The sequence below is a fragment of the Euleptes europaea genome, chromosome 17 (genome assembly GCF_029931775.1).
Source record: "Euleptes europaea isolate rEulEur1 chromosome 17, rEulEur1.hap1, whole genome shotgun sequence".
Taxonomy (NCBI): domain Eukaryota; kingdom Metazoa; phylum Chordata; class Lepidosauria; order Squamata; family Sphaerodactylidae; genus Euleptes; species Euleptes europaea.
Window position 1 is genome coordinate 48,705,301 of NC_079328.1, and position 24,801 is coordinate 48,730,101.

A 24,801-nucleotide genomic window follows, 5' to 3' on the forward strand; every position below is an offset into this window, starting at 1 on the left:
CAGAGCAGGGAAAGAGACCCCTGCTCACTCTCACCCCCTGCCAGCCCTTAAAGCAGCATATAGTGTCTCCCACTCTGGCCCTGGGAAGTGCTACAGCCATGCAAGGTTTTATTCTCCTGTTTAGGTTGTGGGGGAGGGGGCAGAGTTAGTTTCAACTCTCTTTACAGATAGTGGCAGCTCAGCCTTTGTAAAAGCGTTTACAATTCTAAAGCGACAGGCGTATGTTCAGAAAAGCCCGAGGCTACAACATCGCCCAAACCGCAACTTGCTTGCCCAGGGAGAACACCAGCGGACTGTTAGTTTTAATATACACTCTCAAAAAAACTACCATTCAATTATTTACACGCCTGCCAAGCAGCTGGTCTTGTTCTCCCCACTCAAACACCATCCTCCAAAAAAAGAAAAATAAAGACAATTCACAAACATGCTCAGGAGCCCTTGGATGGGCAGCCTTCCAAATATACAGAGCTATATTACAAACTATACATAACAGGCTGAGGAAATATAGTTAATGCTCTAAGGGATGTGTCGGCAAAAAGGCCTTAAGGACAAGGAAGTGCATGCTGCCTGCCATCCAGAGGGCGGATGGGGAAGCGGCCTCTTCCTCCAGCACCCGGGCAGCCCCATCACGAGGTCAGCAACTGAATGTTCTTTAGCATCTCGTCAAAAGCCTCCCGGGAGGGCGCCTCCGCGTTCTGGAAGGCCACCTTGATGCGGCTGTAGAGGCTGAAGGACTGCAGCTCCAGCCAGATGAAGCCAAAGCGGTCGTCGTCGAACAAGACGAAGACGCCGGGGGTCCTCTCGGGACTGGTGAAGCCGTGGCCCGCAATAAGTCCGGTGCCGTAGAAGCTGAGTAGACAAAGCACACCGAGGCGGCAGTGAAAGATCCTTCCCTGTGGAACTGCAGCCTCCACGTGACAAACGGGAGTAAGCCGATAACCTGCCCTTCGCTAGCGAGGCTTAGAAAGACAGAAATTATTCACAGGAGACCCACAGGGCTCTCTCTCCACCATGTCTCACCAGCTCTGCTGTTCTTACCCCACTCTATGCTAAATCTACTGCTTTTGGCTTCCCATCAGTTTTAAGAAGACTCTTGCATTCATATGTGTCGTAGTAGGTGAACATGTCAGGTTGTTAATGGAGGAGGAGAAGGAGAGTTGGTGTTTATATGCCGACTTTCTCTACCACTTAAGAGAGACTCAAACAGGCTTACAATCACCTTCCCTTCCCCTCCCCACAACAGACACCCTGTGAGGCAGGTGGGGCTGAGAAAGCTCTAAGAGAGCTGTGACTAGCCCCAGGTCACCCAGCTGGCTTCATGTGTAGGAGTGGGGAAACAAATCTAGTTCATCAGATTAGCCTCTGCCGCTCATGTGTAGGAGTGGAGAATCAAACCCGGTTCTCCAGATCAGAGTCCACCGCTCCAAACCACCGCTCTTAACCACTACACCACGCTGGCTCTCAGGACCCCCCCCCCAAAAAATTAGCAGGTAGAGTCCCACCTGGCCACTGCACTTTTCTCAGAAGAGCAATAAAACATTCTTGCCTCACATGAACATAATGAGATAGATCACAATGGGTAGCCGTGTTAGTCTGTCTGTAGCAGTAGAAAAGAGCAAGAGTCCAGAAGCACTGGACTAACAAAATTTCTGGCAGGGTACGGGCTTTTGTGAGCAACGGCTCACTTCTTCAGATATGAACACATGAAGCTGCCTTAAACTGAAACAGACCCTCAGTCCATCAATGTCAGTGTTGTATACTCAGACCGGCAGCGGCCCTCCAGGGTCTCAGGCAGAGGTCTTTCACATCCCCTACTTGCCTAGTCCCTTTAACTGGAGATGCCGGGGACTGAACCTGGGACCTTCTGCATGCCCAGCAGATGCTCTCCCACTGAGCCACAGCCCCCTCCCCTAATGCCTCAAAATGCCTCATTTTGCATTTATTCCATAATACTCATAAGGAGAAACAGTGTTTTATAACGGTTTGTGCCGGCTTCTTCTTCCTCTCCCCGATTTTCACTTGCTTAATGTGCATCTCACAGCTTTGCCACAAAAAGAGCCCAGGCTGATTATCTCTTTGCCCATCCGCAAGAGCCCGCCTCCTCTCCTTGAAAACAAAGCAAGCGCTGATCTGGGCCTCTAAATGAATAAGACTCCTGGAAAATACTTCCGTGGCTCAGTGGTAGAGCATCTGCTTGACATGCAGAAGGTCCCAGGTTCAGTCACCGGCATCTCCAGTTAAAGGGACCAGGCAAGTAGGTGATGTGAAAGACCTCTCTGCCTGAGACCCTGGAGAGCCACTGCCAGTCTGAGTAGACAATACTGACTTTGATGGACCGTCTGATTCAGTAGAAAGCAGCTTTGTGTGTTCAAGCATGTGTACAGAGACTGGGGGGTGGGGGAAGCTGGGCTAGACCAGACAGTTCAGTCCGAAGCAAGGGATGTTTACAGAGAACACCAACTCAGGCCAAAGTGCACAACAGCTGGCTAGGGGCACTCACCAGGCTCGGCAGGTCCGAGGGTAGTCTTCCTTCCTGGATGCAATGCCCCCCGGCAGGACAAAAGGCTGTGCAGGCTGTGGGGGGTCTTGGGCCGCTCCCCCTTCTCCCGACATGGAGGCCTCTGCCCCATCTTCCTCCCTTGGGGAGGGCCCCGGCTGAGGCTGGTCCTCTTCTTCTGGTTCCTTGCCCTCCGGGGCGCCCTCCTCTTGCCACTGCTGTTCTCGCCTCACCTGCTCTTGCACTTCCAGGACGATGCGGGAGAGCTCGCTGAGGTTGCTCAGGCTCTCCAGGTCTGGCAGGCGGATGGGGTGAGCCAGCTCTATCTCCACGGTCTGCTGGCCGGCCGGGATGTTGGGGTCGCCCTGGAGAAAGCAGAGCAAGGAAGAAAGCAGAGCAACTGTGCTGTGAAGGGGAGGCGTTCGTACCAACGGCTGCCCTTTCTGGCATTCGACCGGATTTGCTGCACTCTAGTAAGGCAGACGATTCCTGCGTCTCTCTTCTCTTCTGCTTTTGCCCCTTCTATTATGTTGATCGTTGGGCAGTTTCCTCACCCTCCTCTGCTTCCCTTCTCAGTCCTTATTTAGCCAACATCGCAAATTACAATCCCAGAGAGTCCTTTACATCATTACGCTTCCAATCTATAGCAAGAGCTATATTGACAGGGCATTACTCTTGAATACCAAGGGATTAACATGTTTGTATTGTGGATCCTCAACTCTAGAGGACTTACCTCATTACATCCTATTTTGCCCATTGTATGCAGGCCCCAGGGCTAAATCTTTGGCGGGAATATTATCCGGTATCAATACACACTCGGATGTAGAGAAAATTATATTTCTGTTATCAGAAATTGAGGCATGTGCATCATATAGAGTCTCTTTGTTTGCTCTTGCAGCAAAGAAAATAAGGTCTAACGTGGTATCAGAATAAGCAGCTACTTTTCTTTTAAAATGAAATGTTTTAGTATATCTCATTATCTATTTAATATTTTACTTGCTAATCTATTGTATTTGTATTTTATTTATTTGTTTAAGCAAATTGTGATGGCCAATGGCTATATACAATAAAATTTTCATTCATTCCCTTCTCAGAGGAAGCCCACCTTGACCCAGAAAGGCCTTTTCTAGACCTTCCGCTACCTGTACATGCTTTTCTCTCCAATGTTCACACCTTTCCCCTTGTCCTCTTCCTCCAGTCCCTCCTCTGGGCCACACAACCCATCCAGTTTGACCCGTTCTTCCCTCCCGGTGAGCAATCAGCCTGTAACCCCAGCAAGCAGGGGACTACGGAGACGAGACACTCACTGTTATTTTCGTCCCCTTGGCCTTTTTCCCATGGAAACTCAGCATGACTATTTCCAGGCCGTGGCTCCCGTAGGTCCCCTTGAAAAGCCCTGGCTTGATTAGGTCATCGGGACTACACGGAGGGAGGTAGATTCGCCTGTATGTCAAACAGTTGCTGAAACATAAGACAAAACCACAGCTCCATGTATACAGGCTCTCTCGGAATCATCTGTCTTCCATTCTTTAAAACAATACAGACATACGCCCCGAAGCTCATGCTTCTCTTATTAAACAAACTACGTAAAACTGAGCTGTTCAGCAGGGCATTTCTATAAGGTAATAGGGAGCCCCGTGGTGCAGAGTGGTAAGCTGCAGTACTGCGGTCCAAGCTCTGCTCACGACCTGAGTTCGATCCCAACAGAAGTTGCTTTCAGGTAGCCGGCTCAAGGTTGACTCAGCCTTCCATCCTTCCGAGGTGGGTCAAATGAGTACCCAGCTTGCTGGGGGTAAAGGGAAGATGACTGGGGAAGGCAATGGCAAACTACCCCATAAACAAAGTCTGCCTAGTAAACGTCAGGATTTGACGCCACCCCATGGGTCAGGAATGACCCGGCGCTTGCACAGGGAACCTTTACCTTATAATAGGTCTGTACTGTAACAGAATGGTTCAGGAAGGTTCTTCATGAAGGGAAAAGAACTGTGTACTGTACCATGGAGTACAGGATGTATTATCTGTTTGCTGCCGTAGCATTATTTTCTACTGACATACCACCATTTTTCTGCATCGTATCTGCACTCTGTGTCATGTGTAATAGTATATGGTTAGGAAGTTCTGTAATCCTAGTACAGCACCTATGAGACATCTTACGATAATTATTGTACCTACTCACATCGCGTAATCTGCTTTGAGTCTCAGTGAGGAAGGCGGACTATAAATATAGTAAATAAAGTTTCTTCCCCTCCTGCTTGGGGAAAGTAGCTTCACCGTGTAAGAGCAGGATCTGGGATCGAGGATTCAGACCTCAAATGCGCCTGATAACCATCACACCGCACTATCATGGCTAAGAGTAGTATCTGGGAGACCCAGGTTCAAATCCCCACTCATGCCATGGAAGCTTGCTGGGTGGCCTTGGGCCGGTCACATCCTCTCAGCCTCACCTACCTCACAGGGTTGTTGTGAGGATAAAATGGAGGAGAGGAGAATGATGCAAACCACTTTGTGTCCCCGCTGGGGAAAAAGGGGCTGTGGACTGTATCGTGGAGTATAGGATGTATTATCTATTTGCTGAATGTACTTAACCTGCTGCCATAGCATTATGAATGCATTAAACACATAAATAAAGGAGCAAGGATAATGCACACCACCAGGAATTCAGTATTAATTCATAGTAATTCCTCCACAACCTCAATTTCTAACCAGCACGTCTTTACTTCACCATAACCACTATAACCGCTCCAGTTCTTGCCCAAAAATCCCAAGCCACTGGAACTTTTGACTGCTGGGAATAGAATGTTGTAATAAACAGGTGTGTGTGTGTGTGGATAGACAGATATAAAATAAACAAGCAAATACATGCATGAGTGTGTGTGTTTTCTGCTTTCTTGCATAATTTCTTCTGACCTCAGCCTTAATTCTCTCTCATCGTCATCAGATACGGGATCCCCAAAACCGTCCCTCTCACCCGCTTACTCATATTGACTGGTGTAGATGAACTTCATCAGGATGAGCTCCTGCATGTGCTCGTGGAAGATGTCTTCCAGAGTCCGCCCCCATTCCTCTCTCAGCCACGTCCGAAATTCCTGTGGGTGCCAAATTGCAAGAAGCACAGCCGATCAATCACAGCTGCCCCGGCGCCGACAGCCCACAGATGGGGCCCAAAGAACACGTTGGTGCACCGTCTTACTCTTTTGGTAATTATCGGGCTCCCACCTCCATCCCAGTCTTGCTCACAGAACTATACACCCCAGGATTCTGTGGGGGAAGATGGGCCTTAAACTGGCCTGTTTACAAAGCAGGCATGCCCCATCACCAATCTGTGTGTGTGAGAGAGATGCTGTCAAGTCGCAGCTGACGTACGGTGACCCTGCAGGGTTTTCAAGGCAAGGGATGTTCAGAGGTGGTTTGTCGTTGACTGCCTCTGCAGAACAACCCTGGGCTTCCTTAGTAGCCTCCCATCCAAGGACCAACAAGGGCCCCCTGCTTTGCTTCCAAGATCGGGTTAGTATGAGCTATCCGGGTCAGGGCAATCACCAATTCACTCTCTTTTTAAAGAATCACTCTCTCACTCACAGGCCAGGAATTTCCGAAGTCTTAAGATGGAGTAATATAAACGAAACTGCTTTAAGGACACTAAGTTGTAGCTCCAGCACTACAACTCGCCCTGAGCACTTTGAGATGAGAGTTGTCTATTTTATTCCAATGAGCTTTTCCCCAGTAACCACAATCGCCTGGCTCAGTCACTAGAGGACTGTTCTTCCTCCTCCTCCTGCCTCTCGACAATGAGCAACTCCATCAGCAGGCATCTGCCCGCCTAAGCACAGCAGCACTGTAGTCTGAATTCTGCAGGACTTCAGTCCTTCTCTGCCTCCCTCCCAAGCCGAGCCTTCAGACACAGGTGGTAGGAATTTCCCTTTCCCCCTGTACTGAGCACATGTTTGTTTCACTGGGCAGAGGAAGGCAGCTGTCTGGTATGAGCCAGGAGGGTGGAGGAGGGTGGGGACGGATCCAGAAATGCATTTTCAAACACAGCATGGGCGCCAGGGTGGGGTGGGTGGGAGAAATACCTTAAAAAGAGAAGGCATATAGAAGTGAACTCAGAAGTGATTTGCTAGACAGCACAGGGGACCAAAGCTCACAAGGAGACTAGGTGGGTGGTTCTCTCATTTCTGGCCAAAGAAAGAATAGCTTTCCCACCCTTTTCAATCCACTTTCAAGAGGAGCTGCAAGCCACCCCCTGTTTAGCCACGTTTCTGCCTGCCTTGCAATTCAGAGAGCAGCTTACATTGTAGAGAGCACCTGGAAAGCAGCCAAGCCCTGAGTATAGAATCTGCAAATGACGTTTGACTTGCACATGCCAGTGCAGGGAAAGTCAAAGCACTGGAAACTTAGCACCACAACTAAACTCTAGCCTGCAAGTACTTCCTACTCAGAGATAAAAAGTGGTGGTCATTCCTAAGCATGCATTCAATATGTGATTCCAGAGAGCTGGTATGACACCCCATTATGTCCCCCTGGCATCCAGAAGGCTACAGTGCTCTGAAAGATATTTTCCCCAAACCACATTTACAAATACTTGGGAATTATTACAAAAGCCATCTGACGGTCTGATGGCGGGGCCCCGTTTTACCTAAGAACATAAGAAGGGCCCTGCTGGATAAGACCAAGGTCCATCAAGTCCAGCAGTCTGTTCGCACAGTGGCCAACTAGGTGCCTCTAGGAAGCCCACGAACAAGACAATTGCAGCAGCATTTATCCTGCCTGTGATCCACAGCACCTAATACAACAGGCAAGCTTCTCTGATCCTGGAGAGAATAGGTAGGCATCATGACTAGTATCCATTTTAACTAGTAGCCATGAATAGCCCTCTCCTCCATGAACATGTCCACTCCCCTCTTAAAGCCTTCTAAGTTGGCAACCACAACCACATCCTGGGGCAGGGAGTTCCACAATTTAACTATGTGTTGTGTGAAGAAACACTTCCTTTAATCTGTTTTGAATCTCTCACTCTCCAGCTTCAGCAGATGACCCCGAGTTCTAGTATTATGAGAGAGGAAGAAAAGCTTCTCCCTGTCCACTCTCTCCAAACCATGCATAATTTTATAGACCTCTATCATGTCTCCCCTTAACCGCCTTCTTTCCAAGCTAAACAGCCTTAAGCGCATTAACTGCTCCTCATAGGGCAGTTGCTCTAGTCTTTTCTTCAACTCTGAACAACCCTAAATGCTTCCAAATAGTCTGAACCCATAACCATCACAGGATGTATTGTGTGGCTCTCAGCATTTATTGCACAAACTCCGGACAGGACCAGGTTTACCTCTTGCCTTCCTCCTGCCATACGGTGATGATCCGTCTGATTGCACTTTGTCGAAAACTCATCTTTTTTCACAATCTGTAAAACAACGAAGAACAAGGGAGCCACGTCGACAGCCCCCAGGGAACACAGAAAGAGGGAACTTGTGGGTGCTGTGATAGGTTCCACCCAACCCCCCTTGAAATTTATTGCTGACACCTATAAATCTGAAAATGTTTCAGACATCCAAACTACTGGATTTCCACTCAGACAAATGATCTCCAAGCTGGTAGGACCTTCGGAAGAACACTGGATTTATACAGCTCGATTTGAGCCCAGTAGCACCTTAGAGACCCAACAAAATTTTCAGGGTATGAGCTTTCAAGACTCGAAGCTCTCTCATCCTTTCTTGAAAGCTCCAACCCCAAAAATCTTGTTGAGTCTCTAAGGTCTTGGTCTCTAAGGTGCTACTGGATTCAGATCTAGCTGTTCTACTGCAGACCAAGATGGCTACTCTCTAAAACTGTCTGGATTTACACAGCTTCTCAGATCAACACTGGAAGAGCCTCCAATCGGCAAACTGGGTAAAAGTAACGAGAGCGCAGGTAAGAAGACAAATATTCTTTTGGCGCCTATGGCCACCCAGGCAGGCAGTCAGACGACCAGGGCAGCTCACCTGAATATGTCCATTGTGGGGGCCCTTGTGGCCATACATACACTCCACCGTGGCGCTCTTCCTCTCCATCAAGTGAATCCTGAAAAGGGGCTTGAACCTCATCGGGTCATCCACATGAGGGTCATGGGGAGGCAGATACATCCAACCAATGATGAACAAGCCGTCTACCTGTCGAGAGCACAATCAGAATCATCACTTTAAGCTAAGCATCTCCATTCCCAGGCACGTGTGCCTCCCCCTCTCAGTGTTCTCTGTCTCCGGGGGTGGATAATTACCCTCCAATAATATGGTTCCTGCTCAGCCGTTCACTGCACATTCTTTGTGGGAAGGGAAGGTCATTCAGAGGGCTTTCGAGTTCTCAGCGATTCCCACAAAGCAATCGGCCCCCAGACTCCTTACGCTCTGGAGAGCAGCCGCGCTGATGTGAGTGCCTCCAACTAACTCGGTGGAAGGCACCTCAAGCTGGCAGCTCTTGAGTCAGGAGGAGGAAGATCTGTTCCCTCGCCAGCTGTGAGCAACACAGAGCTCTCTGAAGTCAGGGCAGGACCGAGTTGTCCTCCTCTCCTCTTTGAAAGGAAGGGCAAAGGAAGAGATTCTGAAGTCTGAGGCAGGAAACCCAAATGCTATTTAATGTGGGGTGGAATCAGTGGGGGGGGGAGTTCTCCTGCAGAGGCTCAGTTTAAACCAATGGGAGCTGAACGAGAATGAACTCTGCTGTGCAGTTTGTTCCTTTTAACGGGGACTGGGCAGGAGAGCATCTCTGTGGCCCTGCAGTGGACCACACCCATGTTCTTCTCGCTGAGCCACCCTTATTAGGGTCCCCAATCCACCACCTCAGGCAGCACACGAAGCTGCCTTCTACTGAATCAGACCCTTGGTCCATCAAGGTCAGTATTGCTTACTCAGACCAGCAGTGGCTCTCCAGGGTCTCAGGCTCAGGACTTGCCCATCACCTTCTGCCTGGTCCTTTTTAATTGGAGATGCCAGGGATTGAACATGGGACCTTCAGCATGCCAAGCAGATGTTCTACCACTGAGCCATGGCTTCTCCCCAATAAGAACACACAAAGCTGCCTTCTACTGAATCAGGCTCTTGGTCCATCATGGTCAATATTGTCTACTAGACAGGCAGTGGCTCTCCAGGGTCTCAGGCCTTTCATATCCCCTACAGCCTGGCCCTTTTTAACCTGAGATACTGGGTACTGAACCTGGGACCTTCAGCATGTCAAGCAGATGCTCTACCACCAAGCCCCACCCCCTCCCCAGCAGCAACACTTTTCCTCAAGTGGGCCATTTCTGCCACTTCCTGATTTACAAGACTGAAGTGGTTCCTGACGCTCTCCCCCCATCTAAACTGCCCAAGGCCTTCTATCATGCGCCCAGTTGTTCCTCCTCACTGCTGCCTCTTCTTCAAGGAAGAAGAAGAGTTGGTCTTTATACCCCTATTTTTTCTACCTTTAAGCAGTCTCAAACCAGCTTACAATCACCTTCCCTTCCCCTCCCCACAACAGACACCTTGTGAGGTAGCTGGGGCTGAGAGAGTTTGGAGAGAACTGCGACTAGCCCAAGGTCACCCAGCAGGCTTTATGTGGGTGAGTGGGGAAACCAACCCAGTTCACCAGATTAGAGTCTGCCACTCAGGTGGAGAAGTGGGGAATCAAACCCGGTTCTCTAGATTAGAGTCCACTGCTCTTAACCACTACACTGCACTGGCTGAAGTTTGCAACTAACCCACATGAGCATACAGGGAAAAGGCCCTGCTTGAAGCCAGATCTGGTGCCAAGCCTTGGCCCAAGCTCCTCCTGGCGTGAAGGAGAATTGGCTGCTTTCGCACAAGCAAGACAGGGGGGACCATCTCTGAGTCACGGCAACCCAACATTCAGGATCCTCTTATACTCACCACCACATTCAGCAGTCCCCCGTAGGGTCCGATGTCTGGTTGCCACAGCCCTAAGATGTGTCGGTATCTGTGCAGCACTACAGAATTGGGGGAAGAAAGCAGAAGATCTCTAATGGGATGAGGAAGCACCAAAGGAATGGGAATTCCAAAGCAGCAAGGAAAGAGAGGAGCACAGAACGTGTTCTAAAGCTACAGTGAAGCGGGCCTGGGTGTATTCTGTGCTCAAAGTGACAACGCTGTGTGGTGGGATTTGAACACCTGCATGAATTACACAAATCAACAACTTGCATAATTAATTGTGTTGCATCAGGACTGTGGGTTATTCCATGCACAGGTGCAGCCACACCTTGCAAATTTAGTCACATTCTCCTCTGGCTTCAGAAGCTTCCTTCAGCATTCATTGCTTGAACCCATCTTCCAAGCCATAAGGGCTAGAAGCCTGCTTTTAAAAGCAAAGACATCCTGTATTCTCAAGACTTTGAATTCTGCACCTAACACAGGATTTTGCACCGCTTGCGTAGGATATACCCAGCTCCCTTGAAAAGAGTTAACACTCTACAGCACACCCGGAAAGATCCGTTTGGCCTTACTGGGGATGGAGGTGGATGTTACCGAGAACAGCTGGAACACAACTTTAGTCACCGTCAAATAAAAACCACATCCCATTGTGAGTATTTCATTGAAGTACAGCTTAGCTCACTGGCAGTAACAGAGAAATGAGAGATAGGGTGGAACGACAGATTGTGTGTAGTTTTCCCTTTCCACACTGATTTTTATTAGTAAACTTAGAATGCAGCCACCAGAACAATTATTTAGAGGGAGGAGAAGGACAAGACAGCTTTCCTGCAAGCCGAGTTTACCTACACAGGAGAAATACTATGAGCATCTGAACATCTTCACCAGTGGGGGCAAAAGCAGCTTCGGGGCAGCGATTCCCAGCACAAGAATGACACAGCGGGAGAGAGTGAAGTAGCTCCTCTCCCTCTGTGTTCATCTCTACCGCTGAACTGAAGTCCCAGCAACTATGCATACTGAGTTAGAATTCCAAAGGTGCCTGCTGTGCTTTAAAAAAAGAAACACCACTTGGAAGACAAAAACTAGGAACAGAACTAATATGTAGTTCCACCATAGCTGTTCCGCTGTACGGAGAGCCAGGATGAAAAGGAGAAGAATCCTGGGTGTCCTGGCAGGTCGAGCTGTTTCTGCTCCGGCAGAGGGAGTCTTTCATTTGATTGTGCAAGCCTTAATTCAAATAGAACGAAGCCCCCAAGAGAGGGGGAAAATGACAGCAAACCAAGCAGCAGCTGAAAACGCCCCCTGAGAAACCAAAGACTCCTCCCCCCCCCGATCTCCCTTCTAGCTACACAGTTAACAAAGCCTAGCAGTTGCTCTTTATAGATCTAATACGGAATTTTAAAGATGGGGAAGTCTCCCTTAGCCTGCTGGCAGTGACCAGAAACGTCTTCTTGTGGTACAGGTGCTAGACTACCAGCAAACAAAACATCAAAACAACAGACATGTGACATCCCAATACCCATGGTGCATTTCATTCCTTCCAGAGGCACCGCTGACCTAAGATGGCCCCAGAAGAGCTTCCTTGAAAAGGCTCAGCTCAGTCCTCTCCCCAGGCTGTTGCCAAGCCAAGAGACAGGTCCCTGTTCTAAAGGTATTAGTTGCTCTCAGCTACCACTCAGCAGTTTAGTACGTGCCGTGAAGTGAGAATCCCAAGCAATTCAGCCCTCTGCTAAGCACCACCATCCCAGAGAAACAGCCACAAATGCCTCCACACACCAGGTGACCTCAAGAGGCAGCTTTGTAGGAACTATGCTAGGGGAGGCAGAGACAATAAAGGACATGATCCATGGAAGTTTGTGCAAATCCCCCCTTCGTTGCACTGTGCCTCGCACACCAGTCCCCTTGCATGGCTTTCTGTATGGCTTTGTGACATACAGATGCCGCTGCCGCCATCTCTGCATTTCTTTACTGGGGAAAGTCGTGCAAGTTGATGTTTGCCCATCACACAGCTCTTAAGAGGCTCAGAGTTAGTGCCTAGGAAGACGGCAACCACCGCAACACCAAGGTGCAGGTTTCCAGCAAACCATTTACAACCCTATCGCTGACACCTTTCGTAATACCTAAGTGTTTTTAGAAAGTAGGCAGGACCAGGGATGCTCTAGGCTGATCCTGCATTAAGCAGGGGGTTGGACTAGATGGCATGTATGGCCCCTTCCAACTCTATGATTCTAGGTAAGTCTTTTGTCCAGCAAGACTTCTGATTGGCCATTAGAGATTTGACTGGCTGTGTCGATTTTAAAAAATGGTGTTTTGGCAGCAGCTGCCACCACAGCAGAAGGATCTTCACTACCTGACTGAAGGTAAGCTGCAGCAGCCATTTTGTGGCCAGCTCTGCTTCCTATGTCAGCTGTTGTATGGCAGCCATTTTATGGCTGTGCCCACCATACTGAGTTAGAATTCCAAAGGTGCCTGCAGGCCCAAAAAGGTTGGGGACCCCTGCTCTAAATGTACTTTGCCCTTGCCTAATCCCATACGCATAGCTCCACAGCTCTGTGTGTGTGTGGTCAAGTCACAGCTGACTTATGGTGACCCTGCAGAGTTTTCAAGGCAAGACATTCAGAGGTGGTTTGCCATAGTCTGCTTCTGCATGGATTGAGACAGTTCCAAGAGAACTGTGACTGGCCCAAGGTCACCCAGCAGGCTTCATGGGAAGGAAGGGGGAATCGAACCCAGTTCTCCATATTAGAGTCCATTGCTCTTAACCACTATACCACGCTAGCTGTGGCTACCCGTCTTATTCGCTTCCAGCAATTCACACTCCCAACTCCCAGAACAAAAGAATCAAGCACCTGAGAAAGGGGTATACAGAAGCGTTACTCGGCTGCAGCCGATTCCCTCTAACATGACCCCGATGTTGAGATAATGATATTCAGCACCCCCAAAGGGGGCAGGAAAGCTTTGCTTGCCAGTTCAGTGGTCAGGACACACTCCATGCAGGCTCTTGTACTCGTGCAGGGCAGAAAGCATTCACAGAAGGTACATACGGCAGGTGTAAACATCTCTGTACTCCATGTGCTCGTAGTCGGGAAGGATTTTCATAAAACGCCCCGACTTCACTCGCGGGTTTATACCTGAGCAGATACAGCAGGGCGGGTGTGAGAACTGTGGTCTCCTTCTTACCCTCACACACCAGCCGCTTCCGCCTGGCAACACTGCTGCAGGGACTGAATGCCTGTTGCGGGCAGTTCAGCGGAACGGCTATGCTCTGAAATGACGGGAAATCCTTTACAAGCTTCCATTTACATCTGACAAAGTCTATTGGCCACCCTGATCCCTTTAGACACAGAACTGAACTTGCGGAGTCCTACACAAGCTGAAATGTACTAATTCTAGACCTCATTTTCAGCCCTTGCTTGTTAGTTTCATCTCAGCAGGAAGTCTACCAGAAATCCTCAAAATCCTACTGGAATCACCAAAGCAAGGGGCAGTTGCCTGCTGCTAAACCTCCTATCTGTAATGGATGCTCTTATGTTTTTCCTGCCTGCTTGAAAATAGGGGAACGGCAGAACGGCTCCTCATCTTGACATTGCCGGGGTGCCCTGAAGTGCTAAAACGAATCAAGCTCATTATGACTTCAGCTAAAAAGTCACGGCTGTTAAGCAGAGCAGGGCTGCAAATCAAGACTTTTGAGTCACTCGAGTTAAAGATTCAGTGCAAATTCGTTTTCTACCACAGAACTAGGACAGAACATAAAAAGCCTGGCACATACGTTTGGCATACACGTCCCGGCAGGACACTCCCGTGATCTCCAGCTTCCGCAGGTTCTCGCAGACGCCATATTCTGCAATAAAACAGAGAACTTTACCACCAAGTCATAACAGCACCTCTTGATCTTTTACCAGTATGTAATAGCATCTGCGGTCCAGAGACTTTGAGGTTACAGGATAACAATTTTTACATTGCCTTTCAATAAAAACTCCCCATCCATATTGTAATGAAGGGCTTTGGGGGCATGGATGCCAGCTGCCTTTACCCCTGTATCTGCCAGCCCATCGGACGATAGCAATGGGAACCCACATAAGCCGACTGCAGAAACTTCTGCTCAAGTTTCCAAACACACACACAGCAAAACTGTTTTGTGTTTTAGTTTTGAAAAGAAACGATCAGTAAAAATGCTGCAACGTCAAGGTGTGTGTGTGCGTGCTGAGGAAATCAATGACAATGGAATATATGCAACTCAAAACAGATCAGACAGTTGCCTTCCAGTGCCAGAAGCCAGCCAGCCGTGTTTGTCCCAACCTTTGGCGTACCAGCTAAGGCAAGAGTACAAGATTAAAGTGGCAGCTTTATGCTTCGAGCACCTGCCAGATATCAGACACCAAAGAATCATCTGACATGAAGCTCAAGCACACACGCAAAAGGGGGATTTGACTACAGCCTGCTGAATTCAAAGTGAGTTCTTACTGGCTCTTCCCTGGCATGTCTTAGGTTCGAAGTCTGACTGAGCGACATATGTGTCTGCTCATACGTGAAGGAGACCAGTCCATTAAAAAACAACAACCATATAGCTGCTTGCAAGATAATTCTGCTTCGGGAAAGGAAAGCACATCTATGTGCGGGCTGTGGCTCACACTCTGAGCAGCGATGGGGTGGATTCGTTTATTCAGTACATTCTTATCCTGCCCTTCAGCCAAGGAAGGAGCTCAGGGCAGCAGGGGCGGTTCTTCTCCCCTCCGTTTTATCCTCACGACAGCCCCGTGAGGTTAGGCTGGCAAGGAATGACTGGTCTCAAGCCACCCAGTGAGGAAGGATTTGAACCCAGATCTCATTCTCTTGGGCACGTTCAGAGTTTGAACCGCAGCTCCCTCCAAGTAACTCCTCCTTGTGCTGGGGGAGCATACAGCGCCTTCCCACATGCAGGGCAATGTGTGCTAGTGCACACAGTTCCCAAAAAACGAAGTGCATTCCTTGGCTTGCAAAATTGACCATGCAGAGAAAAGTTATTTATCCTAAAGCATCTGAGCAACAAAAAGGCATTAGCCACAAGGTGGGCAGCTCCCAGGGTTATTACTCAGCTAGCTACTGCTTACCCACACCTGAACTCCGAACCAGAATCAGCAAATCAGGAAATGACCTGAGAGGTCCAGCACAGGGCAGTCACCAAAATATGACGACTTTGACCTTTCAGGACTTGAACTCACTCAGGCAAACCAGTCTTTTGCAGACTCTGCCCTCAAAGCGTAAATATTAACAGGCTCTCTAACAAGAACACACGGGTTAAGGACTGGCCAAACACTCCAAATACTATAGAACAGCGGTTCCCAAACTTTTTGAATCATGGAGCATTTTTCAGGAGCTAAATTCATCACGGAGCACTAATTTTCACCTAGCACCTGTAGGGCTGATAAGATGGGCGACAGATGGCAAACTTTGAGTTTGGCACAACCAACACTGTGGTGGCAGCTGCCACTGAAACCATGTTATTTTACTCTGCCCAGCCACTCAAGTCTCCAGTGGCCAGTCAGAAGCCCTGCTGGGTAACAGCCCTACTTGGTCCCACCCACTTCCTAAAAACACGGTGGGCACCACCGTAGAGACCCCTGCCCTAGACTGAACTAGTAGATTCCTTCGAATAGTGTATAAAACTTTGGAAAAAACAGAGCTTGCTATGCAACCAAGAACACTTAAGAGGGTTGCTGGTACAATTACTGTGAATTCAAGAGCCTGTTTAGGGACACTCTCTGGACTTAAGAAGATGGCATTTGTCCAAAAGCCAAGGACAAACTGCAGCAGGTAGAGGAGACTTATGAAACAAAACCCACTCAGAGTGTTCCGAGCATCATCCTGTCTATAAGGATGAGTCAATCCTGGCAAATATCCCCCAAACAGAACCGATTTATATGATGGAAATCAGACCTCACAGCTGCAGACCGGGCCCTCAAGTCACCCAGAGAGCGGATCTCAGCCAAATGCAGTCGCTGGCTGCACTTGAGCACCGAACGTCAAAGCTTTCTCTGGAATATCCAAAACGTATGACTTCATAGCTGGCGGCAGATGCAGCTGGCGTGGGCTAGTAGGGGAGAACGCAAAGGGCCCTCACTGACGAGCCACGGAGTCATGTCTCACACAAGGGACAACAGAACAGCATGCAGCAGAACACACTGATATTAGGAAATGTTCAATAGTCGCAGACTGCCACAGAGAGGTGCCCCGAAGTATCTCACGTACATATTGGAGATGGTTCCTAATTTGGCAGCAGGGGTACAAGTTGGAGGAATGAGACCTACAGATATTAGTCATCAATATGCAATGTTTTCCTCCATCATTTGCTTCACTCCAATGCTTGCACTCAAGTTTACAACTTGGGTATAATCAGGTCTTGGATGCATCCCCACAGATGTTTCTGACAATTCCCTGTCAGTGACCTCAGCACCCTTTTATGCCCAAGGACAGCTGCCTCCAACCATCCCAAGCATTGATGTGAGGAAGCCACCTGAAGTTGTCAAAGGAGAAACTCACCATGCCAGGGACACTCTGCCTCATATAACTGGGAAAGGAAGGGTGTTATATAACCAAGTGGTAAGTAAAATGCACACTGGATGGAAACTCAACACACACCTGCACAATGCACCAAGCCCTATGCAGCTCCCCCAAGAGCGCTGTGGGCCACTGTTGCTACCTGGGATTGCAAAAATTGCAGGGGAGTTTTAATGCAAACCTCAGCACCTGCCTGCTGGGTTGCACTTGGCCAGAGGGGTCAAGGCGCAGAGGCACACTTTATGGATTGAATGTAATTGTACCTCATTATTTGATTGGCTATGTAACCACAGTAGTGCTCTTCTTTGCTGGCATTATCAGGCGAATAACTGGAAAAAAAACTGTTTATAAAAGGGTAGCTGAGAGCAACTGCACTGAACTTAGACTAGCCTCCGAACACTTTATTCCTACATCAAGTGCTATCCATTCCCAGCATCCTCTGACCAACAGCTGCACGCTACAGTTTGTTTGTTTTTCTGCTTCTCATATTACAAGCTGGACACAGCTACGCCCTCACTGAAGGACCTCTTCCTTGTTCCTGAGCTGGGAACGTAAAGTTGACAGACTGTTGTTCCCCTCTGGAAATTCATCTTTGCAAAGTCCACCTTGCTGAATCACCTCGGCCTGGCACCTTCACTGCCGTTCTTACCTCGCCTCATTTGTCTGTTCCTGACTTCTCTCCTCCTGTCTAATGTAAGTCATCAGCTATTGGGGCAGGAAGTAAACAGTTTCATTCTCTTGGTGTGCTGATAGAATTGAATGTATAGTAATAACACTATTATAGCACTGAAAGGGACTTGGAGATTACCAAGTCCGACCTTCTGTTTCACAGCACAAGCCTCCACACATCACCACCACAATGAAACCCACCTCTGAAACAGGCTATCCGTACAGGTTTCCCATACAGGGATCATAAGAAAGTCTGATTACGAACGGCTATCTCTGAAGCTTCAACTGGTACAGAATGCAGCTACAAGATTATTATGTGATACCAACTACAAACACCAGGCCTTGCTTGTGTTAGCAATTCTACTTCCCCAGCTTCTGGGCCCAATTCAAAGTACTCGTTAATGCCTTTAAAGCCCTAAATGCCTTGGGACCAAGATACCTAAAAGGGATTATCTTTCTCCATACACTCCTACTCACACATTGAGGCTCGATTCCATCTCCCTTCCTTTTTTGGAAGAAAGGCTGCCGGTAACTAGATAGTGTTGTTTCAGTTGTGACACCTTGACTTTGGAATTCTTGGCGTGTGGAAACTCACCAGTCGCCTGAGTTATTACCTTCTTGTCTCAAGCAAATAATTGTTTATTCTCACAAGCTTTTAGGTACATTTTTATTTTTTCCTCTTCCCGCCACCTTGGAATTCTGAAATGTTTCACCTAATGATTGGTTCTCATTTTAAGTTTCGAAGTTGCCATGTTGCTGATTTAAGCACTAATGGATGGGATTAGAACAGCCAACGTTTCTTGCAGCCCAAAACTGGTTTTTGGCAGGGCAAAGTCCTATTCTGCAGTTTGTGTGTGCCTTAGGAATCAGACTTCAAGTTTGGTTCTTATCATTTTAGCTGTTTGCAGTGATCATGTTGATCAGCCTAAGAACCCACTTTTAGCAGCAGGTGCATGTAAGTAGAAACACAACCAACATTTAAAATACATTTTTAAAAACCTGCATGGCAGAGCTAGGAAGGCAATCAAATAAATCAAGAGTTCGCCCACCCCAGCCTTCTAGTAACGCCCTGTACCTGTCTGGAGCCATCCCACACCTCAACTTTTTTTGCACTCCCCTTCATCCCGACCCTTATATAAATCCTTCTGTATCTGAAGAAACAAACTCCTGCTTACGGGCACACCACGCACACCACCCTCACAGTGCAATGAGGGTTAGCTTCCCACCAGAACCTACCCCTTGCAGGTGATGGGGGAATTAAAAGTTTTAGTTGGGTTCAAAGACCAGGGTTTCTACAAAAGCAGGCCCAGGGCAGACTGGGGTGCTCAGCTTCTAGCTTGCAGGTGAAGAGGAAGAAGAAACAGAAGAGCTGGTTTTTATATGCTGACTTTACCACTTAAGGGAGACTCAAATCGGCTTACAATCACCTTCCCTTCCCCTCCCCACAACAGGCACCCTGTGAGGTAGGCGAGACTGAGAGAGCTCTAAGAGAGCGGTGACTGGCCCAAGGTCACCCAGCTGGCTTCAAACGTCCAAAGTGCTCCATATGCATGTGTGTGTGTGTGTGTTAAGTGCCGGCAAGTCGCTTCCGACCCTATGAATGAAAGTCCTCCAAAATGTCCTATCTTTGACAGCCTTTTCAGATCCTGCAAATTGAAGGCTGTGGCTTCCTTTATTGAGTCCATCCATCTCTTGTTGGGCCTTCCTCTTTTCCTGCTGCCCTCCACTTTTCCTAGCAGGACCTCCTTGCAATCCTTACAAACAGCCCTGTGAGGTCGGCCGGTGTTGTTATCCCTCTTGTCAGGAGATGGTCGGTTCCGTTCCAGGTTGTTAAGAGTTCCTTTTCCGGGGAAGGGGAAGGGGAAGGGGAGGTCCTCACACATCCAAAGGGCTCCCCCTTCCACCACCCCCGCCTGTCTTTGCCCCCCCGAAGCCTCCCCCCCCCCCGCATCCCGTTGGCCCTCCGGGTCAACGAAGCCTCCCCTCCCAGAGAGGGGAGGGGGGCGATCCGGAGTGACCCCGGCGTGACCCCGGATCGCGGCCTACCTTCCCTGCACCGCCGCCGCCAGATGGTGTCGGTGCGGAGGATGCGCCGGAAGGCGCTGCAGACCAGGGCCAGGCTGGGCAGGTCGGCGCCGGGCAGCGAGCCGAAGATCTGGACCAGGAGCTCGGGGGGCAGCTCGAGGAGGGAGAGGGGCGCGCGGGGTGGCAGCGGGGGGCCGGCCACCGCCTGGGCCGCCGCCTGGGCCGCCTCCTCCTCCGCGCCGCCGCCCTCCTCCGGGTCGGTGTCCGGCTCGCTGCTGTCGCCGGCCGCCCCCTTCCGCTGCGCCCCGCGCCGCCGGCAGCCCCGCGCCGGGCCCACCCCGCAGAGCCGCGCGCACACCGCCATGGCCGCCCCTCCGCTCCCCTCAGACGCCGCCTCACGGAGCCTCCAACGGCGGCCGCCCCGGCCACGCCCACCTCGCCCGCGCCGCGCCCAATCGCCGGGGAGCTCCCGCCCCCCGCGCTCGGCCCCTGGCCAATCGCGGCCCGGCCTCCGCTCCCCGCGCCTCGGCACCTGCTCCTGCCCTCGCCCCGCTTCTCACGTGGTCGGCTGTCACTTTCCTCGCGCCGCGATTGGGCGGCGCGCTTGGCCACGCCCCCCCCGCGCTCGCCCTGGCTACATTGTCCTAAAGAGGAGGGGTGAAAACCACGCCCTTTCTCCAGCCCCGCCTTCGAAAGGAGCCTTGCCCCGAGGAGCATAAGAACAAAAGAAAAGCCCGGCTGGATCAGACCCAGGCCCATCTAGTCCAGCAGTCTGTTCACACAGTGGCCAACCAGGGGCCTCTAGGAAGCCCACAAGCAAGACGACTGCAGCAGCATTATCCTGCCTCTGTTCCAGATCACCTAATGTAGTAGGCATGCTCCTCTGTAGCAGGCATGCTCCTCCTGGAGAGAATAGGTATGCATCATAAGAACATAAGAGACGCCCTGCTGGATCAGACCCAGGCCCATCTAGTCCAGCAGTCTGTTCACACAGTGGCCAACCAGGTCCCTCTAGGAAGCCCATAAGCAAGACAACTGCAGCAGCACCATCCTGCCTGTGATCCACAGCACCCAATATAATAGGCCTGCTCCTCTGAACCTGGAGGGAATAGGCATGCATCATGACTAGTAGCCATGGATAGCCTTATCCTCCATAAGAACATAAGAAAAGCCCTGCTGGATCAGACCAAGGCCCATCAAGTCCAGCAGTCTGTTCAGACAGTGGCCAACCAGGGGCCTCTAGGAAGCCCACAAGCAAGACAACCACAGCAGCATTATCCTGCCTGTGTTCCACAGCACCTAATATAATATAATCCTCTGATCCTGGAGAGAATAGGTCTGCATCATGACTAGTATTCCTCTTGACTAGTAGCCGTGGATAGCCCTCTCCTCCATGAACATGCCCACTCCCCTCTTCAAGCCTTCCAAGTTGGCAGCCATTCACCGCATCCTGGGGCAGGGAGTTCCACAGTTTAACTATGTGTTAAATTGGCTGCGGGGACCCGAAAATAGTTCGCCTCCTGGCCAAAGCACACGCCGGGGGCCAGAAAAGAGCAACCAAAATGATAAGGGGACTAGAGCAACTGCCCTATGAGGAGTGGTTAAAACGCTTAGGGCTTTTTAGCTTGGAAAGAAGGCAGCTAAGGGGAGACATAGAGGTCTATAAAATTATGCATGGTTTGGAGAGAGTGGACAGGCAGAAGGTTTTCTCCCTCTCTCATAATACTAGAACGCGGGGTCATCTGCTGAAGCTGGAGGGTGAGAGATTCAAAACCGGTAAAAGGAAGTATTTCTTCACACAACACAATAGTTAAATTGTGGAACTCCCTGCCCCAGGATGTGGTGATGGCTGCCCACTTGGAAGGCTTTAAGAGGGGAGTGGACATGTTCATGGAAGAGAGGGCTATCCATGGCTGCTAGTCAAAATGGATACTAGAAGAAGAAGAAGAGTTGGTTTTTATATGCCGACTTTCTCTACCACTTAAGGCAGAGTCAAACCGGCTTACAAATCATCTTCCCTCCCCCTCCCCACAACAGACACCCTGTGAGGTAGGTGAGACTGAGAGAGCATGACTTGCCCAAGATCAAAATAATACTTCTTACACACTTCTCACGTGGTCGGCTGTCACTTTCATCGCGCCCCCTTCTTACTAGTCATGATGCATACCTATTATCCAAGATCAGAGGAGCATGCCGAATATATTAGGTGCTGTGAAACACAGGCAGGATAAATGCTGCTGCAGTCGTCTTGCTTGTGGGCTTCCCGGAGGCACCTTGTTGGCCACTGTGTGAACAGACTGCTGGACTTGATGGGCCTTCTTGGTCTGATCCAGCAGGGATTTTCTGATGTTCTTATGACCCCGAGGGAAGCCCAGAATAGATTGCCTCCTGGCTGAAGAACACGTGAGGGGGGGGGGCTAATGGCATTGGCCTACCTCACAGAGCTGTTTGTAAGGATTGCAATGAATTAATGAAGGGCTTTGAACGTTGGACTGGCTCACTCAGTGGAACAGTCTCTAGCTTGGCATGCAGAAAGTCCCAGACTCAGTCCCAGCTGTTTCCAGTTTAAAAAGGACTAGGCAGTAGGTGATGGAAAGACCCTTCCTCTGCCTTGAGACCCTGGAGAGCTGCTGCCAGTCTGGGTAGACGAGACTGACCTTGATGGAGCTTGACTCAGTATAAGGCAGTTTCAGGTGACTGCATAAGGGAGGGTATGTGGCTAGGTGGCAAAGCCTCTGCTCGGTGTGCAGAACATCCCAGTTGCAATCCCCAGTATCTCCAGTTAAAAGGTGGTGTGAAAAACCTCAGCACGAGATCCTGGAGAGCTGCTGCCAGTCTGAGTAGACAATACTGACTTTGATGGACTGATGCACTAGTTCAATGCAAGGCAGCTTCCAGTGTGTAAGAAGTATTATTTTGTACTGGTGATTAACGTTTGACTTTCATCTGCCCTTTGTCTTTCATAAATAATGAGTGGCTAAGTCTTTCCCCGTCTTTTGGAGTGGCAGTATGGGCAAATAATTGGGGGGGGGGTGTCGATGCCAGGGTCCAGTGGATGCCACCGGCAGTTAATACCGTGCAGCTCGTTGCTGCCAAAGGATCTGCAATCTGAGGTCCCTTTTGCGGGGACCAAAATGCCGCCGCCGAAAGTCTGTGCAATATCTGAAGGCGCTGCTGCATCGTGCGCTGTAATAGCAGCGATTTGTCCTCTGCCCCCAAAACACTATGGCCATTTATGTTTGGTAATTAGCAGCGCGTTCCAGGCTGAATTGCCCCACATATTTTTTTTAATTTTTCCTGCTGAACCATCATTCCGGAAGTGACTGTGAAGCTGGTGCATACCTGCTTCGCATTTCTTAAGAGCCCCTTTAACGCAACCTTTGGTGTTTGTTCTGCCCCTGCCACAAAGAATCCCCTGAAGGAACCATGCAAATTAACAGTTGTGCGTTAGCTATGCCCATGCTAATGGCTATGCAAACAGGAACGAAGGAGCAGGCGAGTGGTGGGGGTGGAATTTCTCCTTTTGCATCCAGACCATGAATAGGCATTTTTAAAGTCGCATTTTAAAAAAGAGCTTTGAGCAAGCATCAAAATTGACCATGCATAAATGGCCACACAGTCAGTGAGATTGTCTCTTACACACCTACCATTTACGCATGGGAGGTTTTGCCTTGGATTTGCTGCTGGATAGATGCACATTTCCCCCATCCGAATTCTCAAAACTCTGCATGGGAGTTTATTCACAAAGGCGTCTTAGCTATGCAAACGACCATTGCCAATGGCTATGCAAACACAGGAAAGAAGAAGCAGGCATGTGTGGGGGGTGGAATTTCTCCTTTTGCATTGGGAACGTGAATAGGCATTTCAAAGGTCGCATTTAAAAAAACAGCTTTGAGTGAGCATCAAAACTGACCCTTCATAAATGGCCCAGAATAACCCCCCATGCAGTGTTTTGAGAATTCGATGGGGGAAATGTGCATTTATCGAGCGGCAAATCTAAGGCAAAACCTCCTATGCATAAATGGCTTTTTTAAAGGCAGCTGCGGACTTTACATGGAGAGCTAATTTTGGCCTTGCAATTGCTCCTTGCAAGGAGTAGACAAATGCACGCGCCCCACAGGCGGTGGGGCCACAGGCCGTGGGTCGTAGCACAGGTTATGGATCTCCTTCAGTGGCCATTTATGGATGGGTGGTTTTGCCTTGGATTTCCTGCCTTCTAGATGCACATTTTTCCCATCTGAATTCTCAGAACTCTGCATGGGGTGGGGGGGGGGCTTATTGTTGAGTTTTGAGAATTTGGATGGGGAAAATGTGTATCTGTGTGTGTTAAGTGCCATCAAGTCGCTTCCGACTCATGGCGACCCTATGAATGAAAGTCCTCCAAAATGTCCTATCTTTGACAGCCTTGTTCAATCTTGCAAATTGAAGGCTGTGGCTTCCTTTATTCAGTCCATCTCTTGTTGGGTCTTCCTCTTTTCCTGCTGCCCTCCACTTTTCCTAGCATGACTGTCTTTTCCAGTGACTCTTGTCGTCTCATGACATGACCCTAGAGAGTGGCAAATCCAAGGCAAAACCTCCCATGCATAAATGGCCAGTGTCTCTCTCTCTGCTTTGCAAAGACTGTCTGGGGTGCGATGCAAAACATCACGTCTCCCTCGGCTCCCACCCCCTCGGGGTTTACGGAGCAGAAGAAGGGAACAGCAAATTGCAGAGCGCTGCACAAAAAAATTGAGCCATGCCCCGTGTGAGGCTCGAACTCACGACCTTCAGATTATGAGACTGACGCGCTGCCTACTGCGCCAACGAGGCTCCTGGCTAGGCTGCCTCCGCAGAGCTTTCTTCACAGCCGTCCGTTCAAAACGTACTTTAAGAAACCAGATTTTTTCCCTTCTTTTGTCAACCTCTTGCTTTTCATCCGAGCAGTTTCCTGCCAAGTAAAAAGAAGACAAGCTCCAGATTTCATAGCTCTACCGTGAAGAGAAGTTGCTATTAGGAAGATCCTCGTTATTTAACTGCAAAATCCGGAAACGATCTTGTTTTAAATAGTCCTCCCCCCCTTTCTTTAAAGGGAAAGGGGTTATGATCTGAGAGTAAATGTAACAGACATATTTTATGCACACATACAAAACCCCAACCTTTCTAGCTTTAGGAAGATTTCGTTTTTTAAAAATTAAAAAAAAATTACCA

At 49.4% G+C, this 24,801-nt stretch overlaps 1 protein-coding gene and 1 non-coding gene across 3 annotated transcripts; both read right to left on the reverse strand.

The window, feature by feature from the left end:
• Positions 1-626: 626 nt before the first annotated feature.
• On the reverse strand, positions 627-19,993 carry FBXO31 (F-box protein 31). Of its 2 annotated transcripts, XM_056862207.1 has the most exons (10): positions 19,636-19,993; positions 14,153-14,224; positions 13,428-13,514; positions 10,369-10,445; positions 8,470-8,637; positions 7,818-7,892; positions 5,474-5,583; positions 3,805-3,958; positions 2,501-2,862; positions 627-849 (listed from the first exon to the last, which is right to left on the reverse strand). In XM_056862207.1, exons 1-10 carry the CDS (start codon positions 19,976-19,978, stop codon positions 627-629), a joined length of 1,671 nt encoding a protein of 556 aa, XP_056718185.1. In that variant the 5' UTR covers positions 19,979-19,993. The 2 variants fall into 2 exon arrangements, with proteins under 2 accessions (XP_056718185.1, XP_056718187.1); XM_056862209.1 differs by lacking the exon at positions 13,428-13,514.
• A 4,357-nt stretch (positions 19,994-24,350) lies between these two features.
• Positions 24,351-24,423, reverse strand: TRNAM-CAU (transfer RNA methionine (anticodon CAU)). Its single transcript has one exon. It is a non-coding gene; the product is annotated as a tRNA-Met (tRNA).
• Between the last annotated feature and the right edge of the window lie 378 nt (positions 24,424-24,801).